The 25357-nt window shown below is 44.7% G+C and overlaps 2 protein-coding genes and 1 pseudogene across 2 annotated transcripts; 1 reads left to right on the forward strand and 2 right to left on the reverse strand.

Annotated features, from left to right (window-relative positions):
* Positions 1-4860: 4860 nt before the first annotated feature.
* LOC147973732 (transcription factor bHLH19-like) lies at positions 4861-6372 on the reverse strand. Its single transcript, XM_087522226.1, has 4 exons — positions 6340-6372; positions 5715-6185; positions 5255-5623; positions 4861-5120 (listed from the first exon to the last, which is right to left on the reverse strand). The coding sequence occupies exons 1-4, from the start codon at positions 6370-6372 to the stop codon at positions 5043-5045; spliced, it is 951 nt and encodes a 316-aa protein (XP_087378352.1). The 3' UTR covers positions 4861-5042.
* Positions 6373-7812: 1440 nt separating this feature from the next.
* Positions 7813-16670, forward strand: LOC147973733 (uncharacterized). The gene is made up of 2 exons (XM_087522225.1): positions 7813-9331; positions 16337-16670. Exons 1-2 carry the CDS (start codon positions 8531-8533, stop codon positions 16493-16495), a joined length of 960 nt encoding a protein of 319 aa, XP_087378351.1. The 5' UTR covers positions 7813-8530; the 3' UTR covers positions 16496-16670.
* Positions 16671-16909: 239 nt separating this feature from the next.
* Positions 16910-21257, reverse strand: LOC125530874 (protein SRG1-like; annotated as a pseudogene).
* Between the last annotated feature and the right edge of the window lie 4100 nt (positions 21258-25357).

The following is a 25357-nucleotide window of genomic DNA, read 5'->3' on the forward strand; positions in this document are numbered from 1 at the left end:
CAAAAAGGTTTCATTGTGTTTTATTTGTATTACAGAGTGTATCCGAATGTTTCTGTATGCATATGCAAAAGAAGAGTGTATCATTGGGTTTTATCCAGTTTCATCGGATCTCTTCTTGTTTCAGGGTGCATCTAATGTCTCAATGTATATTAATAAGGCACGTGTGCGTGAATCTCCAACACGCTGAATGGTTGATTCCATCATGCATGATAGAAAAGCACTTTCCGTGCAGATGGGATAATATTAATTTCTCGAGATTATATGTCATTTAACTTGCATGTTGTATTATATTATAGACTAGGACGTGCAATTGTTGATTTTTTTAGCCGACGTGCAATTGTTGATTTTTTTTAGCCGGCGTGCAATTGTTGATAACCAAAAGTATCATGTGCCTGGATCTTTCCATACTGTGATGGGCTTTCCATAGCTGGACCTTTCCAATACGGTTGAAAACTCTCGAAGCACTAGCCAGATTAGTTCAGAAGTGTAAAGGCCTCCTTTCAGGATGTTCACAAAAGGAGTATTATAGCTCGTATCATGCACCTTCATGCAATGCCAACTAAGCACATTAATGACGTATCATAGTTACAATTGAGAAAAAAGAAGACATAAGAATCATATCATAATAAATGTTGTGCTATTATGTGTCATATAAGGCTGGTTGTAATGGGAGTATTATTATAAACGGTATCATACATGCCAACTGGACTTTTTGGATAATGTGACACACAATTAAATGAGGAAAGAGATGATGTAGTATCATATTATGATACCGTATCATATTAAATGATGTACTAGTTTGTGTCATGCATGTCAACTAATAATGCAACCTAAGATACTAACTTATGATACTATGCATTACGGAAGTAGTATTATAGAATAGTATCATATGCATGATACTAGTACTATATGATACTCCCCATTACAACCAGCCTAAAATACAAACTTATAATCATACTCCCTCCGTCCGGTGAAGAGTGTACATTTGGCTTTGAAATTTGTACACAAAAGAGTGTACTTCTATCTTTTCAATGCACTTTAAAGTAGGAAAAAGTGTTTCTCTCTCATCACACGGTAATCAAGACCAATAACATTGTACGCATGGTCTCCTTAATTTCTACATGCACTTAGCTCATTGGGGGTTGGGTCAGGGAGAGAGATGGTGGCTTGCACATTTTTCAATGCATTTTTTACTTCACTTCATAATTTGTCTTGAAAATTTTATATGTACACTTTTCACCGGACGGAGTGAGTGGTAATTATGGGAGTGGTATCATAACTAGTATCATATGTATGATACTATCGTATAATATTCCCCACTATGAGCAACCTCATTTGATATGTCCAATAGCCAGTCAATCGTCTGAATCCCCCACCCCTCCCCTAATAGGCCGGCCATCGCACTCCACATTAAGATTTTGATTTTTTTGTTCGTTGTAATTGCTTTTAAAATAGATTCTATAATTAGTTGTAAATAAATGTAAAATCATATATTCCAGAAAAATCAATTATTTAAAGAGTGCTCATGCTTTTTTATAAATATTTGTGTAATTTTAAAAATATATACCATTATTTTAATAAAGTATTCATGTAATTGTTAAAAGGCATTCATGTATTTTGAAAAATATGTTAATATGGTTTTAAATTATTATTTGGACATATAAGAAAAATGTGCATGTATTTGTCAAAGAAAATGTTTATATTCCATTTGAAGAAGAAATAAAAGGAGAAAAGGAAATGGAAAAACAAAAGGAAAGAAAGGGAGAAAATAAACATTAAGAAAGGAAAAAATAAAAATAGGAAAAATAAAAATAAAATGAATAATAAAAAAGGAAAAGCTAAAAAAGGAAAAAAGAAAGGAAAGAAATAAAAACAATAAAATAGTAATAAAGTATAAAAGGTGAAAAACACACACAGAAAAAGTACATAATAAACCGCCATGTAAACAACTCTCAGCATAACCACCTCGAACTATGCACATGGGCATCAGCTGAATGGCGCAACTACTATTGCGTGTTGGGTGGGAATTCGATTCCACGTGGGGGGCAATGGAAACCTAGCAAACGAGCACAATCCCTTCATCGACACTATTATTGGGGCTAGCCCTATGCGGGGTTTTCTTCGGTTCGCTTGGATTTTCACCAGATATTCACCATGTTATCTTTAATACATTCTTGTTTGGTTTAGTGGAGCCATTTTTTTTTCAATCACCATGCCATACATAATTAAGTAGAATCACCGACTGAAATTGAGAGAATCGCTGCAAACCTTGTGGCAATTGGGTCTCCCTGATCTTGATGATTCCTGTGCGTCGTGGATTATGTGTATTACTTGGCCAGATTCCCAATACACATTATTTAACTAACTCATGTCTGAAATTTATAAACTAAAAATGAATTTCTCCTCACCCTCAAGCTGAAGCCTTGAGATATGGGTTTGTGAGGGACGTGTTTTTTCATCTAAAGCAACTATTTTTTTATGAAGCTAAGGTCACTTACCGTAACGAGGTTATATAGAATAGAAATATATAAAAAATATTGAACACCGACATTGCCATTTGATTTTTCCCTTTTTGTTAGATAAACTAGTGTTGTCCTCATGTTAAAAAATATTTATTTCATTATTTAATCTAGTCAAAAATAAGCCAATGTTGTCCTCATGTTAGTAAATAAGTACCCCATTATATAGTCTTGAATAGATCTTCCAGATTGCACGAATCCAAGGAAGTGTTATATGCACCTTTCAGAGGGAGGGATGATTTCATGTCATGAATGATCACCCTTTTATTTTATCACTTCTAGAATTGTTAGTGCGGTGCCTTCGTTGTTGTTGTTTTTTTCACCGGAAAGTTTTCTTTGTTCTTCGCAGGTGCTGGATCATGAAGATTGCAATATCCCCAAAACTTTAGGATTAATCTGCTTATATTTCTGAACTAAAAAAAATTATGTTTCATTTTTTCCATGCTTCTTCACAAGTTCCAAAATACCACTTAATCCATCCTGTTGTTTCTTCTTCGTTCTTTGGAAAAAAAGAAGTGTCACCAGGAATGTCTGCCTTTTAACATCTGCAGTAACACCTGGATGGCCGGTGGTGGGTGCGGCGAGGTGTTCGTGTGGGCTCTTCGATTGTTTCACTCTCTTCTTCTCCTTTCTTCCTTGGGACAGCGGTAGCCGTGGCTCCGCTCGTGGTTAGCAACAACGGCAGCAGCGCCGCTGCCGGACACCACCGTGATAACCAACGCTGCTCCGCGCACAACCTGGGCTCCCCTCCCGCTGGATGGACTTACCCTAGGTATGTAGTAATACTCTCACATTTGTTTTTCATTTGAACTAGTCAGCCTTTGCAAACCGCCCAGACCAGCCTTGTTTGCTTCTTGCTGCTGAATAGTTCTTGTCTCTGAAGTCTGAACTGAACAGAATTGGTAGCAGATCGAGATTTATTGTCATGCCTGATGTGTTGACATCCCAACATTTATGTATGCGTACAAGTTCACAGGATAATTAGGCGAGTGCTAGGAATTACGTTTTCAGTGCTCGTTTCCCTGGGGAATCCTAATTCGTGCAAGTTGACTAACGCTATTAGAATGTGCAGTTGTGTTGCCATGTATGTAACCCATTGTTCCTCTAATCCTCTTGCCACAGTCAGCATGATCGATGATGCTTCGATATATACCTTGCGCAGAGCTTTGTATTTGATTTGAAGATTTGGTTCAGCATGGTTCTCATGACGTGTAGATAGCCATGGTAATCTTGTTGCATCGCTTTCGTCTTGTTTATCTCTCTAAATATTTGGAATAGGAATTGCAAGTTTCTAGTACCTGGGAATACACATGACCTGATCAATTGCCTGCCCACAGGATCCTCTTGTGATTGTGAGCCTCGAACATTACAAGTTTCCGACCACCCGTTGAGGTGTCCACTGAAGATGACTAGTGGCACCTACGCAATCGAAAATTAGTGCAGAACGAAAATCGCAGCAATGACGGGATAAGGTAATTTGTAAGTCCTCATTTTTCAACCATTTCATTGCAAATCAGATCCAATATGATACATGGAAATTCAAAACGGAGCTCAGGCACATATGCTCCCGCTTGAAGAATAAAATTGTAAAGAAACAGTGCAAGACCTGAATTGACTATTTCCCTCAAATGTGTAGTATTGGTTCACTATGGTGATATGATCTTCATGGCTTCTATGCCATTCAGTGTTTTTCAGATGTGACAAAGGGCTTAGGGGATACCTGCAGATTCTGCAAACTCCCAAGTAACATGCTTACCACCTTTGTCATTGATGGTTCCACTGAATATTCTGCAGTATTTCTGGTTAGTTGTGTAAAAAACTTCAAATCCTTCTCATTTTTTTAGCATGGCAGAATAAGCACTTCTTCATGTACAAGAAGGACCGCAATGATGTGGGCAACTTCATGTCAAGTGGTGGTATGGATGGACTTCAGTCTTTTTGTAATAATCAGGTAAATCACACCCCCCCCCCCCCCTCTCTGTTATTACTATCTTAGTCATTCATTTGGTTTTGATGTCTCAGTTGCTTGAGCTGGCCAACTTCAATGTGCTTTTGAGCCAGTTAGCCAACAGTATAGACACATTCCGCCAAAATATGCAATTTATTATCTCTGTATCCAGGTGGATTTAGGCAGAATCTTGAATAAGGCCCATACTTCTACTCCAGGACATGCACGAGACAAGAAGTTTCAGAACATTCATCTACCTTTTCTTTTAGATTAGAACATTCACATGCGGTTCTTGTATGTGGAATATTCTTGTCAACGAAATACATTGACGGAATCAGATGAGGAGATCTGGTTAGTCACATAAATGGTAAACTTCTCTGTTTTCTTCTTAATGAAAAGGCAGCGGTTCTGCTGTTTGCTCGGAAAAAGAAAACATAAATGGTAATCTGAAATGGTTGACAAACTCAGAAACTAAAGATGGTTTTCCTAGAAGGCCGGAACTCCTGTTTTGGTTGAAATACAAGGGGAGGGGGGGAAGGCCTAATCATTTGACATTTGTACAAATCGCTTCCATTCTACTTCCAGCTGAGACTTCTGAGGGCTATTTTCAGGTTTTTCACGAGCTCAACTGCGGACAAAACCCCCTCTTCGATCTGGAGAAAAGTGAACATGTCAATCTTCCGATGATATATTCATTAGAATTATACTAACAAATCACAGTTTATTCTCTCACAAGTTGTTACCACACTTGCACAATGTATATATGACCAGGGCAGAGGGGCCTTGCCTTTGCCGTGATGGTGATGTTGAGGCAGGAGTCCGTAAACGGTATGACGTTGGTGTTTATGATAGACAGGCCCTGGTTTTCGAGCTCGGACAGGATCATCACCAGCACCCCTCTCCTCTTCTTGCAGCAGATATTCAGGAGTGCCGTGTTCCCTCGGATGCTGGCCTCAATGTCCGGGCTCGAGTACCCTGACCCGGAGCCGCTCCCGCTGGGGCCTGCTGCATCGTTGTTGGGAGCGGATATGCAGCATTTGCTATCGAACACCATGGACTCTGATGACCTCCGTGAGCCTTGCTCCAGGGCCTTCACCTTCTCCTCCAGGTTCTTCACGTAGTCGATGGTACTCCCCAGCAGAGAGAGCTTGTCAGTCTGAATAATATGGCAATGTCCAACTATTTAAGCTGCAGCCTGCAGGCACCTGGTGATCACGTAAATGCAGCCAAGTTGTCTTGTCACGCACCTTCTTGAGGCCGGGGACGATGGTGGCCAGCGACACGAACTGCTGCTGCAGCTTCTCCCGCCGCTTGCGCTCGGCGATGACGTGCTCTTGCGGTGCCCTGCCCCGCCTCTCAGGCGCCTGCAGCTGCTGCATCGTCCCTTGGACTCTGTCTCGCTGCCAGCCGGAAAAGTTCAGGGTGCTAGCCTGGCCAGCTCCGAAGGAGAGGAAGTTGGATGATGGCGGCGGAGACGGTTGCCCCAGCTCGTTCTTCACCATTGCCGATCCGAATGGCAAGTTCGGCAGTGACGATGAGCCTGCAAAGCTCGGGAAATTGGAGCTACAAGATGGATTGAATGCCGGGGTTGCCATCGGTGGCGTGTAGCACTGCTCTTCATGGCCAGGTAGCGGTGGCTCTGCGAACTGCTGTTCCCTACTGGGTACAGGTACTGGACCTCCTTCTTGCTGGTACATGTAAGCTAGTTCCTCCTGTTCCTGGCATGGGCCATTGCAATAAGATGTCACAAGTTTATTCATAGCTACATTTAACTCGCAGCATCTTATCCACAAAAAGAAAAATTAACTTGTCGCATCTGAACTTGTAGATGTTACAAGTGATTACGATTTACGACCAAATTAATGTGCTTACCGTTTGCGTAAGCCATTGGTTTGATTGCTCCATCATATCACTGCGTACACAGGAAAAGCTTGATGATTAAAGCCCTGTTCGGAGTCTCTCCACTCCGCCGCTCCACTCCGGGAGCAGGGTGGAGCTGTAGTTAAACAGCACGGAGCTGCAGTCCCTCCACTTCGCAGCTCCTCATATTTTTAGGAGTGGTGGGTTGCCGAACACTGCCTAAGACACATACATGCACAGAGGAACACCAATCTAGACAAGTAGAATTTCTGGTGAACACATACCTGAAACCTCTGTCCTTTGCGTTTCTTGTGTTCTCTTCTTTCTTGACTTCCTTTCTGTCCTGCTTACAGAGGCATGCACTTGTAAGTTGTAACGCAAACAGTATGTACTGGCAGGTTTGGTTTCGCAGTCCGGACACACCGTGCGAGTTTCAGATTGTGTTTCTCAACACCCTTTCTCTCCTGTGCTTGGCCTGAGTGCCTGACATCGCAGCCCCGATCTCTGAAGATCTCCTGCATGCTATCTTTTAATACACCCGAGAGATCCGTGATCTGAATCTGGTTTACAAAGAAACTCTGCCGCGCACCTCCTCAACTCAACCTGTCTGAAGGTTCAGTAGGTTTGATGAAAGTGACACTTGGATATATAGAAAGCTAGTGTGCACGCATGCATGGTTGCCGAACGAGGTCTGGCAAGAGTGACGGTTGCGAGTTGTTGGAGTGTCGAATGCAACACTTTGTGAAGGATGAGTACACTCTAGTGTACATTTTCCGGATAAGTTTGGTGTTGGAGAGTAAGTACAGTAGTTATGAACTCCACCAGTGTGCATATACCAATACCATACTATCATTTTGTCGATTGTTTAGGAGACCCATGCGATTATGGCGCTGCATTCTTTATGCTGAGCCTGCAAGCTTTAGGTTAATTACACAAGCAAATCCCAGGAAAGCGGCTTCAAATCAAAGTGCAAATACAAGACAACTGGCTGGAAAGTACTACAAGAAGGGGACAAATGGCTTATACATTTGTTTTGCTTCAATCACATGAACGAGGTTAGGGCTTTAAGCTACTAGATTAGATACTCATCATGTTGTCGCATTGTTCTAGGTGCATGTGCAACTTGGAATATTTGGTGGCACCTTTCGGCAGCCACGAGCAACTTTGTTGCATATAGGATTGGTATGCAAAATTTTGCCTAGATTTAGTTGCTTCTTGCCGTTATAAATTTACTGTTAGTTAGTTATTAGGCCATGTCGTTTTGAGAGAAATACTCAACAATACTCCCTAAATTTTTTGAGAGAGACACTACATTTATGGGCTAATTAACATGACCAACTTGATCAACAATACTCCCTAAAAAACAATACAACCTAAAACTCTGCACTACATCATTTTTCATGATCTTTTTAGCATGTCTAGTGCACCACCGGGGATTCCCACTTTCCCAGCATCCACAAATTACTCCACTGGACATCTCGGATTAGTTACCCACACTACAACCACATGCAAATGCTATGATCAAGTACATTTTCAGCTTAATTAGACGAAATTAGTAAACTATGAGGAGTTTGCATGCATCAACTTGTGCTACTAACTAAACACCTACATCTAGCAGAACCATCTTGTTGGCACGTTGCATCCGGATCGCATCTGAATATTTTGTTTGCAAAATGTACAGCTAATCCAAAAGGCACCAATGGAAGTAAACAATTTTTAAAGTTGTCACTTGTCAGGGTATCATAAGTTAGTCTTGGAAAGGATACTGTTATCATGGATGTATAAAAGTAAGACCTGTGAGTTTACAATTAGTTTTACTAGCAGGGGATACTCACTGGCGACATCAAGAGATTTGTGTCTGGAACTAGTTTCCAAAGAAAACTCTGCTGGGTAACTCGACAAGAGCTGTCTGAAGATTGAGTAGGTTCGATGACAGTGGCACTTGGATAGAGAGTGTGCATTGCATGCATGGTTGCCTGACCAAGTCTGTTTCGCTGAGAAGCACTTACGACGGCTGCAGGTTGCAACCAAGTTGAGCAGACTGCGAGACTTTGTGAAGGGTGATCCAGAAATTTTGAATGACGACTGAACATAATGTGCTATTTTCTCAACCAGTGGCATATCTCAAGTAATGATCTTTTGAGATAACAATTCCCAGCGTTAGGTGCTGGGTTTGTAGGGGGAGGACCTGGAGGGGAGGGAGATGAAAGGAGACGTCCTGGGCGGCGACGCAAGGCCGCCTGACGCGCTACCGCCGGGCGCGCAGCCGACCGGCGCACTTCGGCCGCCGGGCACACAGCTGACCGGCGCGCTTCGGCCGCCAGTCGCGCGGCAGACTCCATCACCTCCGCCGGTGATCTCAGAGGATATCACCGGGGATGACGAAATCCGGGTCATGGCGGATCAGTGGGTGGTTTGTTTCTCCGATCCGATCCGCGGATGGATCGAGGGACGGCTACAGCATTCTCCGTCATCGCGCTGGACGTCACTTCGTGATATGGATAACGACATCCTTGCCGGCTACTACCTGGCGGCGGACGTTCAGATCGAGGTAGGGATGCGTTTTATTTTAGATGACTTCGATGTCCATGTGTTGTCATGTTTGCAGGAGGTTCAGAGAGAGGAGATCGAAGTGATCGATTTGACGATGACGCACAAGGCGATGCGGGAGGCGCCCGCGGCCATTGCAGTGAGCCGGCCTTCTTCGTCTATGAGGCATGTCAGGGGGCGGTTTTGGGTTCTTGCGGACTCGGAAGATGAGGAGGACGACGACGGTGATCCTGATGGCAGATCGCCGGGGAAATACTCACTGACGACGTCCGATGTGGTCGTGGAGGCCTTCAGCCCTGGTCACTCGCAGGATGAGGTGGCCGCGCTGGCGCCGGGTGATGCTCCGGGGCGGATCGGGCTGTGTTCTGAGGAAAGAGTGGAGGTTGTTCGCCGGACCATCCACCGGAGGACGGCGGCGACGGCGATCCGGCCTTGGAAAGGGCCTATACCTAAGGTATGCATCAAACCCATCACCTTGTCAGATTTTTTCCCGCAAGACGCTTGGACTCGGGTTGTTCGTAAGAAGAAGAAGAAGAGAGGGATACCGGAGCTAGTACCGCCGGTGCCGGAGATCAGGGCGGCGGCTGAGATCCGAGCGGCTAGGGCGGCTCGTTTAAATTTTCTCTTGGGCCGCGAAGGGGCTGTCGAGGAGTGGGTCGGCTACAAGCCTGTGCATGGGTATGAGGCCCAGCATGGGGGGTGTTGACGAAGGGCTTGGTGGACAGGCGCCGACTGGGTATGTGGCCCGGGAGAGCCTGGATGCGCCTCCCCTGCTTATCGAGCCATGCATGCTAGAAGATCGTTGTGTTCGATCTATCCTTCCGCCGCCTAGGGTTGACAAGCGCTCCGTTCTGCCGGGCTTTCCTCGCTGTGGTCCTGGCCGCGCAACCCGTATCCCTCCCCTCGCCATGGCTGGGCGGGGGAGTGCCCCTTCTGTTGATCCAAAGAACCTTGGGGTGGCCGGAGCGACGCCGGCTGGACGAGGCGGTGGTGTGCTAGGGCAGAGGCCGATCCTGCCGGCAGGGCGCGGCCCGCCACCTGGAGCCCAACCAACGGCTGCTGCAGGGAGTGGCATCCCACCCGCCCCAAAACCAGCGCTTGTGACCGGACCTCCTACGGCTGCGGGTCATGGCACGACTGGAGTTCGGCCACCGCCGTCGGCTCCGGCGGGACCTATGGCGGTGGGCCGCGGCGCTGCTCCGCTGAGGCCACCGACAGCTGCGGCAGTGGGGCGTGGAGCCGCTCCGCCGAGGCCACCGGTGCATGTGTCCAATGGTCCTCGGCTGGCTCTCCAAGCCAATTCCCCGCGGCCGGTCGTCCCGGCTACTTCTTCCGTCACGCATCATCGTCCTGCGCCGCCACCTCACTATGTTGCGAGGCCGACGCATAAGCGCTTGGGCCCAGCGCAGACGAGACAGAACGTGGTGGCTGGAGAAGCTTATGATCCGCCCGAGGACAGTGGGGGATGACGGCCACGATGCGTATGGGGATGGTCAACACCGTGGATCGCCATCGACGGGAGGCGGTCGTGCGTATGCTTGGCAGAGCGATGGTTCTGCTGAGAGGCCGTTTCTAGGCCCTCCGGGCGGTTTTGTTGAGGGAGCTTCTGGACCGGACTACCGGCAGAGAGGGGGTTACCGTGGTCACCGTGGTGGTCGTGGCGGGGGTCGTGGTCGTCATCGCAGACAGCCTCCGCCACCGGCCGTTGTGGATCATCAGGAGGCTGAGGTGGCGGCCGATCCCGTTCAGACGAATGCACTGCCTAGCCAGGCGATGGAGGTAGTGACGAATTTGGCTAACGCGGAAATTCCTGGAAATGGGGTTACAACTGACGCAGGCGACCGGGCAGAGTCTGAGAGGGCGTCCAAGTGGGCGCGTAAGAAGGAGAAGATGCTATGCTATAGATGTGGTGACAAGGGTCACTTCATTGCTGAGTGTGTGGCGGAGTTGTGCGACACGTGTGGTAAACCAGAACACGCCATGGGGGATTGCCCGCTTCTGCGTGATCAGGCTCCGGCTCTCACGATGTATGGAGTATATTGTGCCGAGCTTATGTTCTTTGAGTCCCCGGCGGCGAGAGAGATTCCGGTAGAGTCACAGAGCTTGACTACTGGAATTGTGAAAGCTACCCAGGGAGTGGGGTCTGAGGCTCAGATTGTGCAGAGACTCCAGGAACTGGCCCCAGGTGATTTTCAGTGGGAGCCTGTCCAGGTTGAGGACAATGTGTTTAGGGTTGACTTCCCAACGGTGGACGACTTGCAGAGGTTGCTGAGTTTTGGGTTGTGCAAGGTTCCTGGCACGAAATGCATCCTAGAGTTCCACGAGTGGAAGAAAGTGGAGCCCAAGGGAAAGCCTCTCACTCAGGTGTGGCTGCGGTTTTCCGGGGCCCCCTCCGAGTCTTTGACGTATGCTCGAGTTGTGGCTAGTCTGGGGATTATGGTTGGCAAAACTGAGAAAGTGGATATGGCATTCACACGTGCCCATGGGGTGGCCCGACTATTAGTGAGTGTTCTGGACATCGAGTTCGTCCCGGATGTGGTCAACTGGACTTATAGGGGAGAGGTGTTCCCGCTTGAGATTGAGTTTGAGGATACAGAGTTGTTTGCTATCACAGTTAATGGGACAAATGTGGATATGCACGAGGGTGATGGCGATGCGGGTGCTAGTGGGGACCCCACTGATGAGGTTGGGCGAGAGAGGACTACTGGATCTAGTCCTGCTCCTCAGCTGCCCGGGGATGGACCCGGGGCTCAGCCAGCCCCAGCTCCGTCGGCGCTGATGAGCACGTTGAGGTTTGGATCTTTTGAGCCAGCATCTGCCCCTCCCAAACTTTGGAGCGACCGGGTGGATTCTGATGATGGTTTTGAGTGCATGCTGCCGGTGTTGGAGTTTGAGGCTGTGGTTGGACCAGGGGTGGAGGGATTAACCCCAGTGGTCTTGGACCGGGAGACGACGTCTGCTTCAGAGGCTGTATCTGGGAGGGGGAGTCCGGGTCAGGTGACTTCGATCTCCTCTCCTCCTATCATGGCGTCGGGGACACCGGTGACGCCTACGATGGCCGGTCATGGGGGAGGATGTATGGGTCAGGTGGACCCGATTCCTTTTCCTACGGTGCCGGCTTCAGCCGCCGCTTCTCCTGTGGTGTTGGGGGGGGGTCTGGGGCAGGTGGCCTCGACCCTCCCTCCTTCACCAGTCATCTCTGGCCAGGGGGTGGGGCGGGGGGAGTGTTTGGGCAGGCGGCGCCCGCGCATCCCTCCCCCGGCTTCCCGTCCATGGGCCTTGTGAGCCCTCCATCGCCTCCTCTGGTATCCTTGGCTGAATCTTCAGCGCGAGGTGTTACACGGGAGGAGGTTATTTCCTTCGGTGGGATCCCCGATCCGGTATCTGCAGGGCGACGGATGAGTTCTCGTCTCCAGGACCACCCGAAGGTTGATGACATGCAGCAGAGGTGCGCTATAAGGGCGGCCAAGATTCGGGATGCTGCGATTTCTACTGGTATGTCCGTCAACATATCTAATTCTTTATTGCATTTTTCTAATGAGGAAATTATAAATAATGCAAACCAGTTAGGAGTTTCACTAGGGGCTAATGATAGTGAAATTTCCAATTCAGTAAATGATCTTTTGGATTTGGAAGCAGAACGTGCCTTAGAGATTATTCGTAATCTGGCTACGGTAAAGCCCATGAATGATGAGGAGATTGACGAGTTGGGGGTCCAAGTGCTCAATAACTTCTGTGCGGATCTAGCACCATCAAACCAGGAGTCTGAGGATGATGATGTTCCTCAGGCTAATACAGTAGTTAGTGCCACTGAGCCCGGTTATGAGGACCGAGCGGAAGAACCTAGTAAACCAAAGCGCAAATGGAAACGGAAGATTTACCCCGATTCTGCGGTTCGTAGGAGTGCTAGGATTCGGACTACCAAAAAATTTCATGATGAATTATGAAAGGAATATTTTGGAATAGCAGAGGTCTGAAAGACTTGGCTAAAAGAAGGTTTCTTGCTGAGGCATCTTTAGAGCATCGTTTAGACTTTATTGCTCTCTCGGAAACTAGTCGTGAGAACTTTGCGCCCCAGTTTCTTACCTCTCTTGCGGGCGGTATTGACTTTGATTGACATTGCCTTCCTCCGCGAGGAAGATTGGGTGGGATCTTGCTTGGTGTGAGATGTGACTCACTAGAAGTCCGCAGCATAGTGATGGGTGACTTTGCGGTTAAGTTTCAAGTCAGGTCAAAAGCTGATGGGTTCAATTGGGCTTTGGTGGCGGTATATGGTGCCGCACAGCCCGAGCTTAAACCGGAGTTTTTGGCGGACCTTGTTCGAATCTGTGGGTCTGAGCAGCTTCCAATTTTAGTTGGGGGTGATTTCAATATCATTCGGAGGAGAGAGGAGAAGAACAACGATAATTTTGATGGCAGATGGTTGTTTATGTTCAATACCATTATTGAAAGCTTGGATCTGAGGGAGATAAAGCTTTCTGGTAGAAAGTTCACCTAGGCTAATGCTTTACCAAACCCGACGTACGAAAAGCTTGATCGAGTTCTCGCGAGCGTTGAGTGGGAACAGAAGTACCCTCTCGTAACAGTACAAGCCCTCTCGCGTGGAATATCCGATCACACTCCTTTGTTCGTGGACTCGGGGGAGCCGAACCACGTGGGAAACAAGGATACCTTTTCTTTTGAGATGGCCTGGTTTGAATGCGAAGGTTTCTTGGACTTGATTGCCAGGGAATGGGCTAAGGGTGCAGGAGGTAGGACTTCGGTCGAGCGTTGGCAGAATAAGATTAGGCATTTGAGAAGTTTCTTAAAGGGGTGGGCTAAACACCTTAGTGGGGAGTATAAGATTGAAAAGGACAAGCTCCTTTCTCTTATTCAGACCCTTGACATACAGGCTGAATCCATGATTTTGCAGCCAACAGAGCTTCAGGTTAAAATCGAGGCGGAGAAGAGGTTGAAAGAACTTCTCCGCGAAGAAGAATTGAAGTGGGCATTGCGGGCTAAGGTCTACAAAGTTGTCCAGGGGGACGCAAATACTCAATTCTTCCACTTAATTGCTAATGGCAAGCATAGAAAGAAGAGAATCTTTCAGCTTGAGCAAGACGAAGGTACTATTTTAGGACAGGATAACCTAAAAACTTATATAACCGAATATTACAAGCAGTTATTTGGACATCCCGAGGATAGCTATGTGTCCCTCGATGAGTCTAGGATTGAGGATGTGCCTCAACTATCAGATGCCGATAATGATATTTTGGTTGCTCCGTTCTCAGAGAAAGAAGTGTTTGATGCTATTGCATAGATGAAAAACAATAAGGCTCCCGGACCGGATGGTTTCCCGGCTGAGTTTTACAAAAAGTGCTGGCACATTATTAAGGGGGATTTGTTACCTATGTTCCATGATCTGTTCTCTGGACAACTTCATCTATTTCAATTGAATTTTGGAACTATCACATTGGTTCCTAAGAAAACAGATGCTGTGAGAATAGAGCAGTTCAGGCCGATCTGCCTGCTTAATGTTAGTTTCAAAATCTTCACCAAGGTCGGGACTAATAGGCTTACACAGATTGCACATTCTGTGGTGCAATAGTCCCAAACTGCTTTCATGCCGGATAGAAACATCCTTGAAGGGGTGGTTGTCCTTCATGAAACGCTCCATAAAATCCATTCTAAAAAACTAGATGGAGTAGTTTTTAAGGTGGATTTCGAGAAAGCGTACGATAAAGTCAAATGGCCATTCCTCCAACAGGCATTGCGTATGAAAGGTTTCGATGAAGCCTTGCGCCGCCAGGTTACATCATTCACGCAAAAAGGAAGTGTTGGAATTAAGGTGAATGATGATATTGGTCATTACTTCCAGACACATAAAGGCCTAAGACAAGGAGATCCGATGTCCCCTATCATGTTTAACATTGTGGTTGATATGTTAGCACTTATGATAGGAAGGGCTAAGGAGAATGGTCAAGTCGGTGGCTTGGCACCTCATCTTGTTGATGGAGGAGTATCCATTCTTCAGTACGCTGATGATACAATCATTTTTATGGAGCATGATTTGGCCAAGGCGAGAAATATGAAGCTGGTGTTATGCCTTTTCGAACAATTGACTAGGCTTAAGATTAACTTTCACAAGAGTGAGTTGTTCTGCTTTGGTAGAGCCAAAGAAGAATAAGAGGCTTATAGGCAATTGTTTGGGTGTGATTTGGGGGAGCTACCTTTTTCTTACCTCGGCATACCAATCCACCACCGTAAGCTGACAAACAGAGAATGGAAGTGCATCGAAGACCAATTTGAAAAGAAACTGAGTTGTTGAAAGGGCAAGCTCATGTCATACGGAGGCCGACTAATTTTGATAAATTCGGTGCTCACGAGTATGCCTATATTTCTCTTATCGTTCTTTCAAGTCCCAGTTGGAGTAAGGAAAAGACTGGACTTTTATCGATCACGTTTCTTTTGGCAGGGTGATGAACTAAAAAGAAAGTACCGGCTAGCTAAATGGGATATCATCTGTAGACCGAAAGACCAAGGGGGGCTTGGTATTGAGAATCTCGAAGTTAAGAACAGATGCCTTCTTAGTAAGTGGTTGTGGAAGCTATCCCATGAGACTGATGCCATGTGGGCGCAAATACTTCGTAGCAAGTACCTTCAAACCAAAATTTTGTCACAAGTGACAGTTAGGCCGACCGACTCGCCTTTCTGGAAAGGACTGATGAAAGTCAAACAATCCTTATTTAATAGGGCAAAGTTTATTATTGGCAACGGCGCTAGTACACGGTTCTGGGAGGATACTTGGCTCGGAGAGACACCCTTGGCCATTCAATACCCGTCTTTATATCGTATTGTTCAACGTCGTGAGGTGTTCGTTGCAACGATATTTCAATCTATCCCCCTTAATATTCAGTTTAGACGGTCGCTAGCGGGCAATCGTTGGGAAGAATGACTCCGTCTAGTTAGGAGACTGATGGAGGTTCAATTGTCCCAACAACCCGATGAATTACGCTGGAAGCTAACTAGGTCTGGAGTATTCACAGTTAAATCAATGTATATTGATGTAATCAATTCGAGCTTCATTCCTACCTTCAAGCATGTTTGGGCTGTCAAAGTTTCTTTGAAAATAAAAGTGTTTATATGGTTTGTCCATAAACAAGTCATTTTAACCAAGGACAACCTAACAAAGCATAATTGGACAGGATCAACTAGGTGTAGTTTCTGTGATCGGGATGAGACAATTAAGCACTTGTTTCTTGATTGCCCGTTGGCCAAAGTTCTTTGGCGCACCGTCCACATTGCTTTCAATATTACTCCACCGAATTCTGTTAACATGTTATTTGGGACATGGCTTAATGGGATTGAGTCTGACTTAGCGAGACATATTCGTGTGGGAGTATGCTCTTTACTGTGGACTATCTGGAATTGCAGAAATGATTTGATTTTTAACAGAACATCATGATTTCATTTTATGCAGGTTATCTTCCGAGCCACGGCATTGATCCGTTCGTGGTCGCTACTCACTCCGATGGAGGCCAGGGAGCATTTGGTTACTGGATCTATCCGCTGGGAGATGGTAGCGCGGGATATTTTCAACCGGTTTGGATGGCGGTCATGTAATAGGATAGACAATTAGTTTACCTATCTTGCTTTAGCCAGCCGGTTGTGGCGTCCCTGTTTTGGCTAGTATGTGTTTCTAGCCTATTTGGCTCTGCGTGAGCTTTTGTTTCAGTTGGAGACTTTTGAAACATTGTTACAACCTTATTTATTTGTTTTAATAAGATGACCGTATGCATTGTTCTGATGCAGAGGCCGGGGTAACCCCTTTTCGAAAGAAAAAAGAAACACTGTACATGCAGTAGGTTGAAGTGGTGGTGACATCTCTGTATATTTGGTTCTGGTGTTGGGGGTATCAGGTAGAGCACATATGAACTCCACTAGTGTGCATAAGATTATATATGTGCTAATATCATATCATTTTGTCAACCGTTCACGAGATCCATTCGATAATGGCGCTGCATTGTTTACCCTGAACCTGCAAGCTTCTAGACTACGGAAGCAGCCCAGATCCCAGGAAAGTGCCTTCGAAGCAAAGTGCAAATACTGTTCCGGACAAACTGGCTGGAAAAGTCCAAGCCTGAAGAGGGCACAAGAAGAGGACAAATGAATTGTAAGTATTTTTTTTCTTTGAATCCCATCAACGAGGTTAGGGCGATAAGCAACTAGATTAGATTTTATCTGCTGTCGCATTGTTCTAGGTGCATGTGCAACTTTGCTTGGAATATTTGATGGCACCTTTGGGCTGTCAAGAGCAACCCTGCTGCATACAAGACTGCGATGCAAATTCTTGCCTAGTTTTAGTGGCTTCTTGTAATTCTAAACTGATTATCTCTCACAAGTCAAAACCACATGGCCAAATCAGTACTACTGGGAAGCCACACAGTTAACTTTATTTATAGACTAATTAACATGGCCAATTGATCAAGTACAACCTAATACTCTGCCCTGTAACTACTCCATCATTTTCCATGGCCTTCTTAACATGTCAGGTTTGCACCACTGGATTGCCACTTTTCCACGGTTAGCAAGTTACTCCACTGGGCCACTTGGGTTAGTAACCCAAAATACAACCACATGCAAATGCTATGGTTAAGTACATTTTCAGCTTAATTAGAAAAGCTTTCTAAATTTCGAGGAGTACACATTCTGATTTATTATCTCACATCTGGATACATTTATTAGCTCACCTTCGTATACATCGGTCAATTAAGCATGACCAAAGTGGAGCAGCGCAAATGTTTCGGGCCTATATAGTTTATTATAGCAACTACGGCTGTTGAAATTTCTGCTCTTGTAGACTCAGACGCTAAGCATGGCATAGCAACCTCGTCCACCCTCAGGGTCTTGTATTTCTTGACCTCGGCTCCAACTATTTCAGATAGTGGGCCCACGCTCATATCAAACTTTGGGAGGTGAAAAGCAGAAATGGACATCCTCTCCTTGTGAGGATTAACGGTGACCCTGTGCTCAATGTTTTGGTACTTTCCGTTTGTCAATATCTACAAATAAAGAGGGCTCATGTTAATAATTGGGGACTTCTTTATTAGAGCGAGTATGTGGCATTTTAGTCTTCACAACCTGACAAAATACTAATACGATGTTAGACAGTATATCCTAATAAGAAATGGATAACAAATTAATATATCAACGGGTGCATAGATATACCTCAAGAAAGTCACCAACATTCACCGCCAATGCCTTGGGCTGGGGTTTTACCGGCACCCATGCATCTTGTCTCTTGATCTGGAGCCCTCCCACCATATTCAGCTCCCATACCAGCGTTAGCATTGAAATGTCGGAATGGGGTGAAATCCCCAAAACTTTATCATGACCCACGGGGCATGCAGGGTAGTAGGTCATCCTCAATGCCTGACTCACGTACGTATCTCTGGGGGAGCTCAACACCTAGGTTTCTTGCGATGATTGCCATGAGCGAGCCAGTCACCCTCATCAGCTCAGAGGAGTACAACTCAATGGATTCCCTGTTGCATTGAAAAAATAAATCATATCAGAGACACCGCTTCTTGTTGTTTCAAGGTTTAGGTAGTCATGGTATAGGACTTAAAATATGTACCTGCAAAAATAACTGTGTCAGGAATTCCATGGTTTTTCACCTGCAAATTGTATGTATTACATGTATTGGCTCCTTGGAGAAAAACTGCAGTATTTCAGTCTGAAAGGAGCTATAAAGGGTGACAAACTTGGAATAGGATTGCTCAACTTATTTTTGAATTAGCAGTGTGACCTGCACATTTGGCCTGCAATATTTTCTTTACTCTAGAGACCTATTTATTTGCTCATCTAAGGCAACACATAGTTATTGATATATATTTTCTGATGGTGAATGAATTATTACTTCATATGCTTTGTTGTTTCTAGTTCTTTTTGCCAGATCACTATGTTTCATTTTCTCCTGTAATAGCTTGTTTTTCCTGACAATGCATTTTTTCTTTTGCATTGACTTAACATTTATTGGCTCCAACTTCTTTCTACGGGTAAAAAAATATTTAGTGGCTCCAACTTATTGCGTACTTCCTCTGTTAACAAATGTCAGACATTTTAGGTCACTACTTCCTTCTGCAAACAAATGTAAGGCATTTAGGTCACTGAAGTTTTTTACTTTTTTGAAATAAGGTCACTAAAGTTTGTTTACAGAGGAAGTACTAAACATCTGTTTGGTGGTTACAATCATTACGGGTTTAGTTGTGACAACTCTTGTCTCCGTACAGTACAATATGTCGTAGGCATGCTGTTTGATATATTTATGCTCCATCATTCTATACATACAAGTTTTAGTTTGAACTTTATATCTAAATGAATTGAACCTTTTTTTTTTGTTAAATTCATTCTTGAAATCAAGTATTTGTGTACTAGTACTACTATCCTTTCTTTTTGGTCGAAGCTTGCACTCCATGCAGTATATTGCTGAAAGTATTTATTATTTTGTTGGCCATTTGATTCTGTTGCATGTCCATGTCCACATATATCGCCGCACCCCTTCTGCAATCAAAATTATTTTCCAGCGTTTAACAATACACAGATCCAAGAGGAGATGTAACAGACTAACGCCTAGCATTAGCCTCCATGTATTTCTATTTGCAGCTAGTACTAATCGATCTGAGCCCTCTCTAACAAAAGATATACTCTCAAAATTATAGAGTTGACACAGGTCTTTATGTCTTTAATTTGGCCAACAAAACATGTGCACACGGGGATGCAAATGGGTACCCTCTGATCCTTATTTAGTTCAACCAAACTACAAGTTTTCAGAATCGCACCACTTTCAGAAATTTTGCTTCATTTGGTTGAACTAAGTAGGGTCAGAGAGTACCCTAATGAAAATCAATTAGTATCCCTATGTACATATTCTGCAATGCTGATTTAAGAGTTGTTATAATTTTATTATCTGTTACGAAAAATACACCATTTGTTTTATATGAACTATGTCTTCATAGTTGGATTTATTTAATGTAGCAGACCACGGAAAGCAAAGACATATATGATGTCATAGTTCATGGAGAAAATGTTCAAACATGGAACAAAATCATACCTGAAAGAAGCCCCACTTCTCACATGCAGACTTGAGCATAGTTTTAAATAGCCGGCTATAGCCTCACTCCTCACATGCAGACTTGAGCCTGGCGGCCTCCAGCTGATAGCTCTGGGAACCAAGGTCAATTACGGGAATGCTCTGGCTGTTATCATCACCATGAGCAGCAACAGCGACATCGTCGGCCCTCGCCGGCCTGATGTACCGCTTGATGGCCTCCTCCGTCAGCTCCGCTGCGTTCGCGGCCAGCGCCTGGACGTTCTTCACCGGCATGGTCTTGCCGTGCGACCATTTCCCTTCGTTGCTCTGCTTGGTATCCCATATTCCGCCTGCGTGTAGTAGCAAGGTAGTAGTACTTCAGATTTATAGCCGTGGAGAGCCGTGGCAGTGAACGCAAGCATTATAGACCTCTATCATTGATTTGGACCATAAGTTCAAAACAAACAACTCGGGTTCCTGTGTTGGCCTAGAAAAACGCAAACAGCTAAATAGTTGCCACCGACTACTACCGTTCGCAGCATGGAGAGATTTTGGCTTGGTGCTTTCAATCATGCATCTCTATTTTTAATGGACGAGTTGGTTGAATAGTCCCATTATTTTTGTCTGGGTTTTTTTCGTCCGGTTTTTTTTCGTCTTCCCTTCCACCACCACTCTTCACGTTGGTTTATTTTTCTCTTCATTTTTTAGCAAAGCAACACTTTCCTAACGTACAAAAAGTCACGGACTAAACTTTCCTAATTTATCCAAATCAACCGATATCTCTTATTAATGCAATTTAATTTAGGAAACAAATAACGGATTTCTAGAAACAAATAACGAGTTTTTTGGAAACAAATAAAGAGAGAACACTTTCTTTTTTATAGACACCCACCTAATTGTACCTAGATAAATTAGCACCACCGGATCAGCCAGGGTCGATCAAATCAACCGTCAAATTTAGTCAAACCATCTGATGGGTGTGTGCCGCTGGCAGACGAAATCCCACACAGATTTGTTTGGGATGCCCCACGTCCCCAAAATTACGTAATAATCCCCGCTAATAATCCCCGCTGAGAAGGGAAACCGTCCCGTTGAATCCTCCTCGCAAGCTCTTCTCGACTCCTCCCAGCCGCAATCGCTCTGTAACGACATGCACCCTCCGTCGTCGCCTGAAGCACGCACACCCAAAGCCGGACTGGAGCACCTGGATCAACCCTGAGGCTAGGGAATGGGCAAAGGGGATGCCGACACCGACGCTGGCGGCGAGCTCGTGGCGGCAGATCCGGTGCACCAGCGGCTCCAAGTCCATGGCCGGCCTGGGTGCCACCGTACGGATGTTCAAGGCGGTCGTCGCCAAGACCTGCAAGGTGTCGCCGCCACAGCATCGGCTGATCCACAACACCCAGATCTTGAAGAACGAGAAAACCCTAGCCCGGTGCGGTGCGTGCTTTCCCTAATATGCCATGGTCAGTTTGATCAGTCATGTGCATGAGCTTCTCTATTAGACAACGCTATTTCAACAGAGTATGTCTTGTTTGTTATACTACTATATTTTTAGGCATCCGCACAACCTGGAGGAGCTTTGTTTTAAGAACCGGAACATCTATGGTGTGCTTTTGTCTAAAATCCGTGAACAAGTAGAGCAATGGCCGACCCTGCATTACCATACGGAAAGAATTTTACTCCCTCCATTCCTAAATATAAGTCTTTGTAGAGATTTCACTATAGACCACATACGGATGTATCTAGATGCATTTTAGAATATAGATTCACTCATTTTGCTCTGTATATGGCCCATAGTGAAATTTCTCCAAAGACTTATATTTAGGAACGGAGGGAGTAGATGGTAATACTTTTGCCACGGAGACATCCTGGAATTAAAAGGCTAATAATTGACTAATATCATGCGAGGTTCTAATATATCAATGACTAATATACTCTAGATATCTTATCGCGGGCGTCCTAGACTAGAAAACTTCTGTCCATGAGTATCCATTAGTATTTCCAGTGTATTTCTGAATTTTCTCACTGTGGACTTGCCACTTTATACCTTCATGATTCCTGTAATTTTTCAAGATGACTTGGCATAGTTAACTGGAGATGTTCCGTCATTCAAACATGCTAATGGCCAAGCAAAATATTCAGGTATACTGGAAACACCCATAGCTAGATGCCTATACCTTACAGGCACACTTTATTGTAGTAAGATGCTTATATGCAAAAGTATTAAAACCTGATATACCCAGACTGTCGTAATTCATGCTTGTCTGTGCCTTCTAGGTAATATGCCCAACATGCTTCTGCATGAGAATGGCTATGGCAAGTAAGCATGAGAAATATATATGTCCCTTTGATTAAATTTGGGCAATTTGAGGTGTGCCTGCTGGTTATGCAAAAAGATAAATCTGTCTAGCAATTGTATTCTATTGATGTGGTTATTTTTAGAAAAGGAGCAGGACCCCCGGCCTCTGCATTCTATTGATGTGTTAAAGCCTTAATCAGTCTTTCCTGTATACTCCGAAAATTTACAGCTAGATGAAGCTGGAACATTAAGGTACTTGAGTAAGATTCATAAGGATCATCAGCTATTCATGCAAGAGCAAGTCATGATCCATCTCACTTGCATGCCTGTAGGCTGGAGACGAGTCATGTTTGGTCGCACATGGGAGCTGTTCTTGTGAACTTGGGAGATGAGATTGTCGCCAAGCTGCCGAGGAAGGAGCGGGTGACATTTGTACCTAAACGGTATCGAGTTTTGTATGTTTTTATCTCCTATGGTATTCCGATTACGAGTCACATTACCAATCATTCGACAATTATAGTTTTGATATTTTAGTTCCATCTCAATCATTCATTTCTGCCTGATCAAACATGAACGTGCAACTGCTTTTTTAAAGTTTGGATCAAAAAATTGTTTGCAAATAGAGGTTAGTGAAGCCTTTTCTTGGCCTCGGCAGACCTGCACCCCACACGCGCCCGACATGAGCTATAACTATTCTACATATTATGAGACATTTAATTTTGTGTGCTTCGTGTAGGCTATTCATCTAGGACATGGTTTCCTTTCAAAATGTATAGTTTGGCCAGATTTCTTTACACTGAGGGGCTTAAATTCTCTGGATATTTCTCACTGTTGGGTTTGTATAGTTGCTATCCTCGATCATGATAATTGATGGTATATTTTGTGGCATAGAGATTGAGTAGTGAATGGGCTATATGTTTTTCCTTTTAAAGTCGTTGTTGTTTTGTAGAGGAACCCTATTTTCTCAATGTACGAGATATATAGACATATATGAAAATGATCATGTACAATTTTCTTCATCATAATAGCTTGAGTTTGTTACAAAGTATAGACTCTCAAAATTGGTATGAAGCCATGCCATTATATTGTACTACTTTCTTCATGTTACATGCTTACATGTCTGAAGGGATTTGTTAAAACATACCATGTACCATTTTATTTTTAGGTGGCACAATCTGTTTTTTTTTGCTGCAGAGAAATGTTTTAATATGCTATAACTTTGAGAGTTACATATCTCTAGCTTGTGCGCATGATGACCAAATACTACAGAGGAACTTTTTAATCGATGATGGGAATTCATTTTAATTTATGATCCTTGAAAATATATGAGAATATCTTTGGCACGTCATAGGAAAAACAATTTGAAAGAAAGTTGTGGTGAAATTGGCTATCATAATGTGAACTTGCTTATTTTAATCCTAACGGCATATGTGAATTAAATGTTTTGTGTCATTTGTTAATGCTTGCTTTGAGGAAGTTATGTAAATTGGTGCTTACGTATCTCAATGTGGCTGAAAAAAAGCTATTTGTAAGATCAAGTGGATTGTAGTGTCTTTCGATATCAACATATCATGATTGAGTAGTGAATGGGATAAATGATGACCTACCGCGACTTCGTTGGCCACACCCATCCCCGCCTCCCAATCACTCCAAAGGAACACGGCCCTGCCGCCCTCTCCTTCCACTAGAGCTCAGCCACAATGACCGGCTGCCGCAGGACACTGGCCTATCCCACGCCGCTGCCAGCCGTCTGGATGCTGCGCTGGAGTCTCTCGCGGTCGCTGGGAGCCGGGGCGCGTTCCTCCACAACGCCGTGATCCAGGGCTTCGTCGACGCGGGCCTCCCGGCTGGGGGGCACTCTGGCCGCCTACCGGCGGCATGCTGGACACTGAGAGGGTGTTTGACGGAGCGTCGGCCAGGGACATCGTCACGTACAACTCCATGGTGGACGAGTACGTGCCCAGAGGTCTCTTGGGGCGATGGCTCTGTACTACTTTAGGGTGATGCACGAGTTGCAGCATGCCGGAGTTGGGATTATTCGCCGCCCTTGACGCTTGCTTCCTGGAACAGGTGTTGATGCAAGGGCATTGGCTGGAGCGAGACGTCAAGGTCGGCACCTCTCTTCTTGACACGTACTACAAGTGTGTGACGTTGCTTCTAATGAAGGTGGCGAAGATGATTGAGGAGGTGGAGGGGACGCTCGGCATGCCGCCGGAGTATATCTCCGACGCACTCCTTGAGCTGGATCATGACCTACACGGATACATCCATCCCAATCTCAAGATGCTCATCAATTACATCGACAACCTCCCACCAGTGTGAACTGTGAAGATCCCATTCCCTATTTCATCCAATCCGATCTTTATGGTAGTTCTAACATTTGTGTTCTAGGATTTTTTGATGAAACAACATGGTACCGGAAGTGATGTGTTATTTTGATGAGTTGGTCGGGGTTCTCGTTTGTCAAGCTTTGGTAACAGGCATAGTGCGATGTACTAAACAATTTATAGCAGGGATAGTCACTCCAGATTATTCCGATTTGTTCATCGTCGAACTTATCCTCTCAAACTACATCAGTAGAAGTTTATCTCTGTTTTCCCTCGTTGTTGTTCAAGTTGTCAGGTAGTATTGATTTTCAGGATTTATACATCAAAGGTTTTAAAACATTACTATATTCCATACCAAGTATAATGTTATGCATACAAAGAATAATGAAACTAATTAGATGAGTTCCCGTGTCACTAATTTGTGATCAGATTTCATTGTTCAGGTTCTGGTTTCATTTGTTGAGCTATTTTAATTTCTTTTCATGCGAGCAATGAAAACACTTTATGACTGGTACTACGTAGAAACTTTAATACGTTGGTTGTGGAATCATGGTGGTGATTTGGATTTCTTCACTGAATTATGATAGACTTCCATTTTGGGGGCTATCTGTTTTGACTCCATGTGCTATATTTTGTTACCGAATGGAAAATACAATGTCTTACTCTTGATATAAATAGACATGAGACTTATTGAGAATTTTATCTGCAGCGTGTGTTCTCATACTTTTCACATGAAATCTTGAAGTAAAGTAGAACCAAGGCTATGCGGATGGCAGCGGT

Source organism: Triticum urartu, chromosome 5A (genome assembly GCF_056163025.1).
Source record: "Triticum urartu cultivar PI428250 chromosome 5A, HENAU_Tu73, whole genome shotgun sequence".
In the NCBI taxonomy this organism is placed as follows: domain Eukaryota; kingdom Viridiplantae; phylum Streptophyta; class Magnoliopsida; order Poales; family Poaceae; genus Triticum; species Triticum urartu.

Bases quoted from the DNA above. Each gene is read 5' to 3' on its own strand.
- LOC147973732 (XM_087522226.1), bottom strand. From the start codon at position 6,372: ATGGAGCAATCAAACCAATGGCTTACGCAAACG. The intron at 5,624-5,714 runs GTGCGTGACAAG...CATATTATTCAG, and splicing joins TCGTCCCCGGCCTCAAGAAG to ACTGACAAGCTCTCTCTGCT. The intron at 5,121-5,254 runs GCAAGGCCCCTC...ACTTTTCTCCAG, and splicing joins ACATCACCATCACGGCAAAG to ATCGAAGAGGGGGTTTTGTC.
- LOC147973733 (XM_087522225.1), top strand. From the start codon at position 8,531: ATGAAAGGAGACGTCCTGGGCGGCGACGCAAGGCCGCCTGACGCGCTA. The intron at 9,332-16,336 runs GTATGCATCAAA...CATTTTATGCAG, and splicing joins GGAAAGGGCCTATACCTAAG to GTTATCTTCCGAGCCACGGC.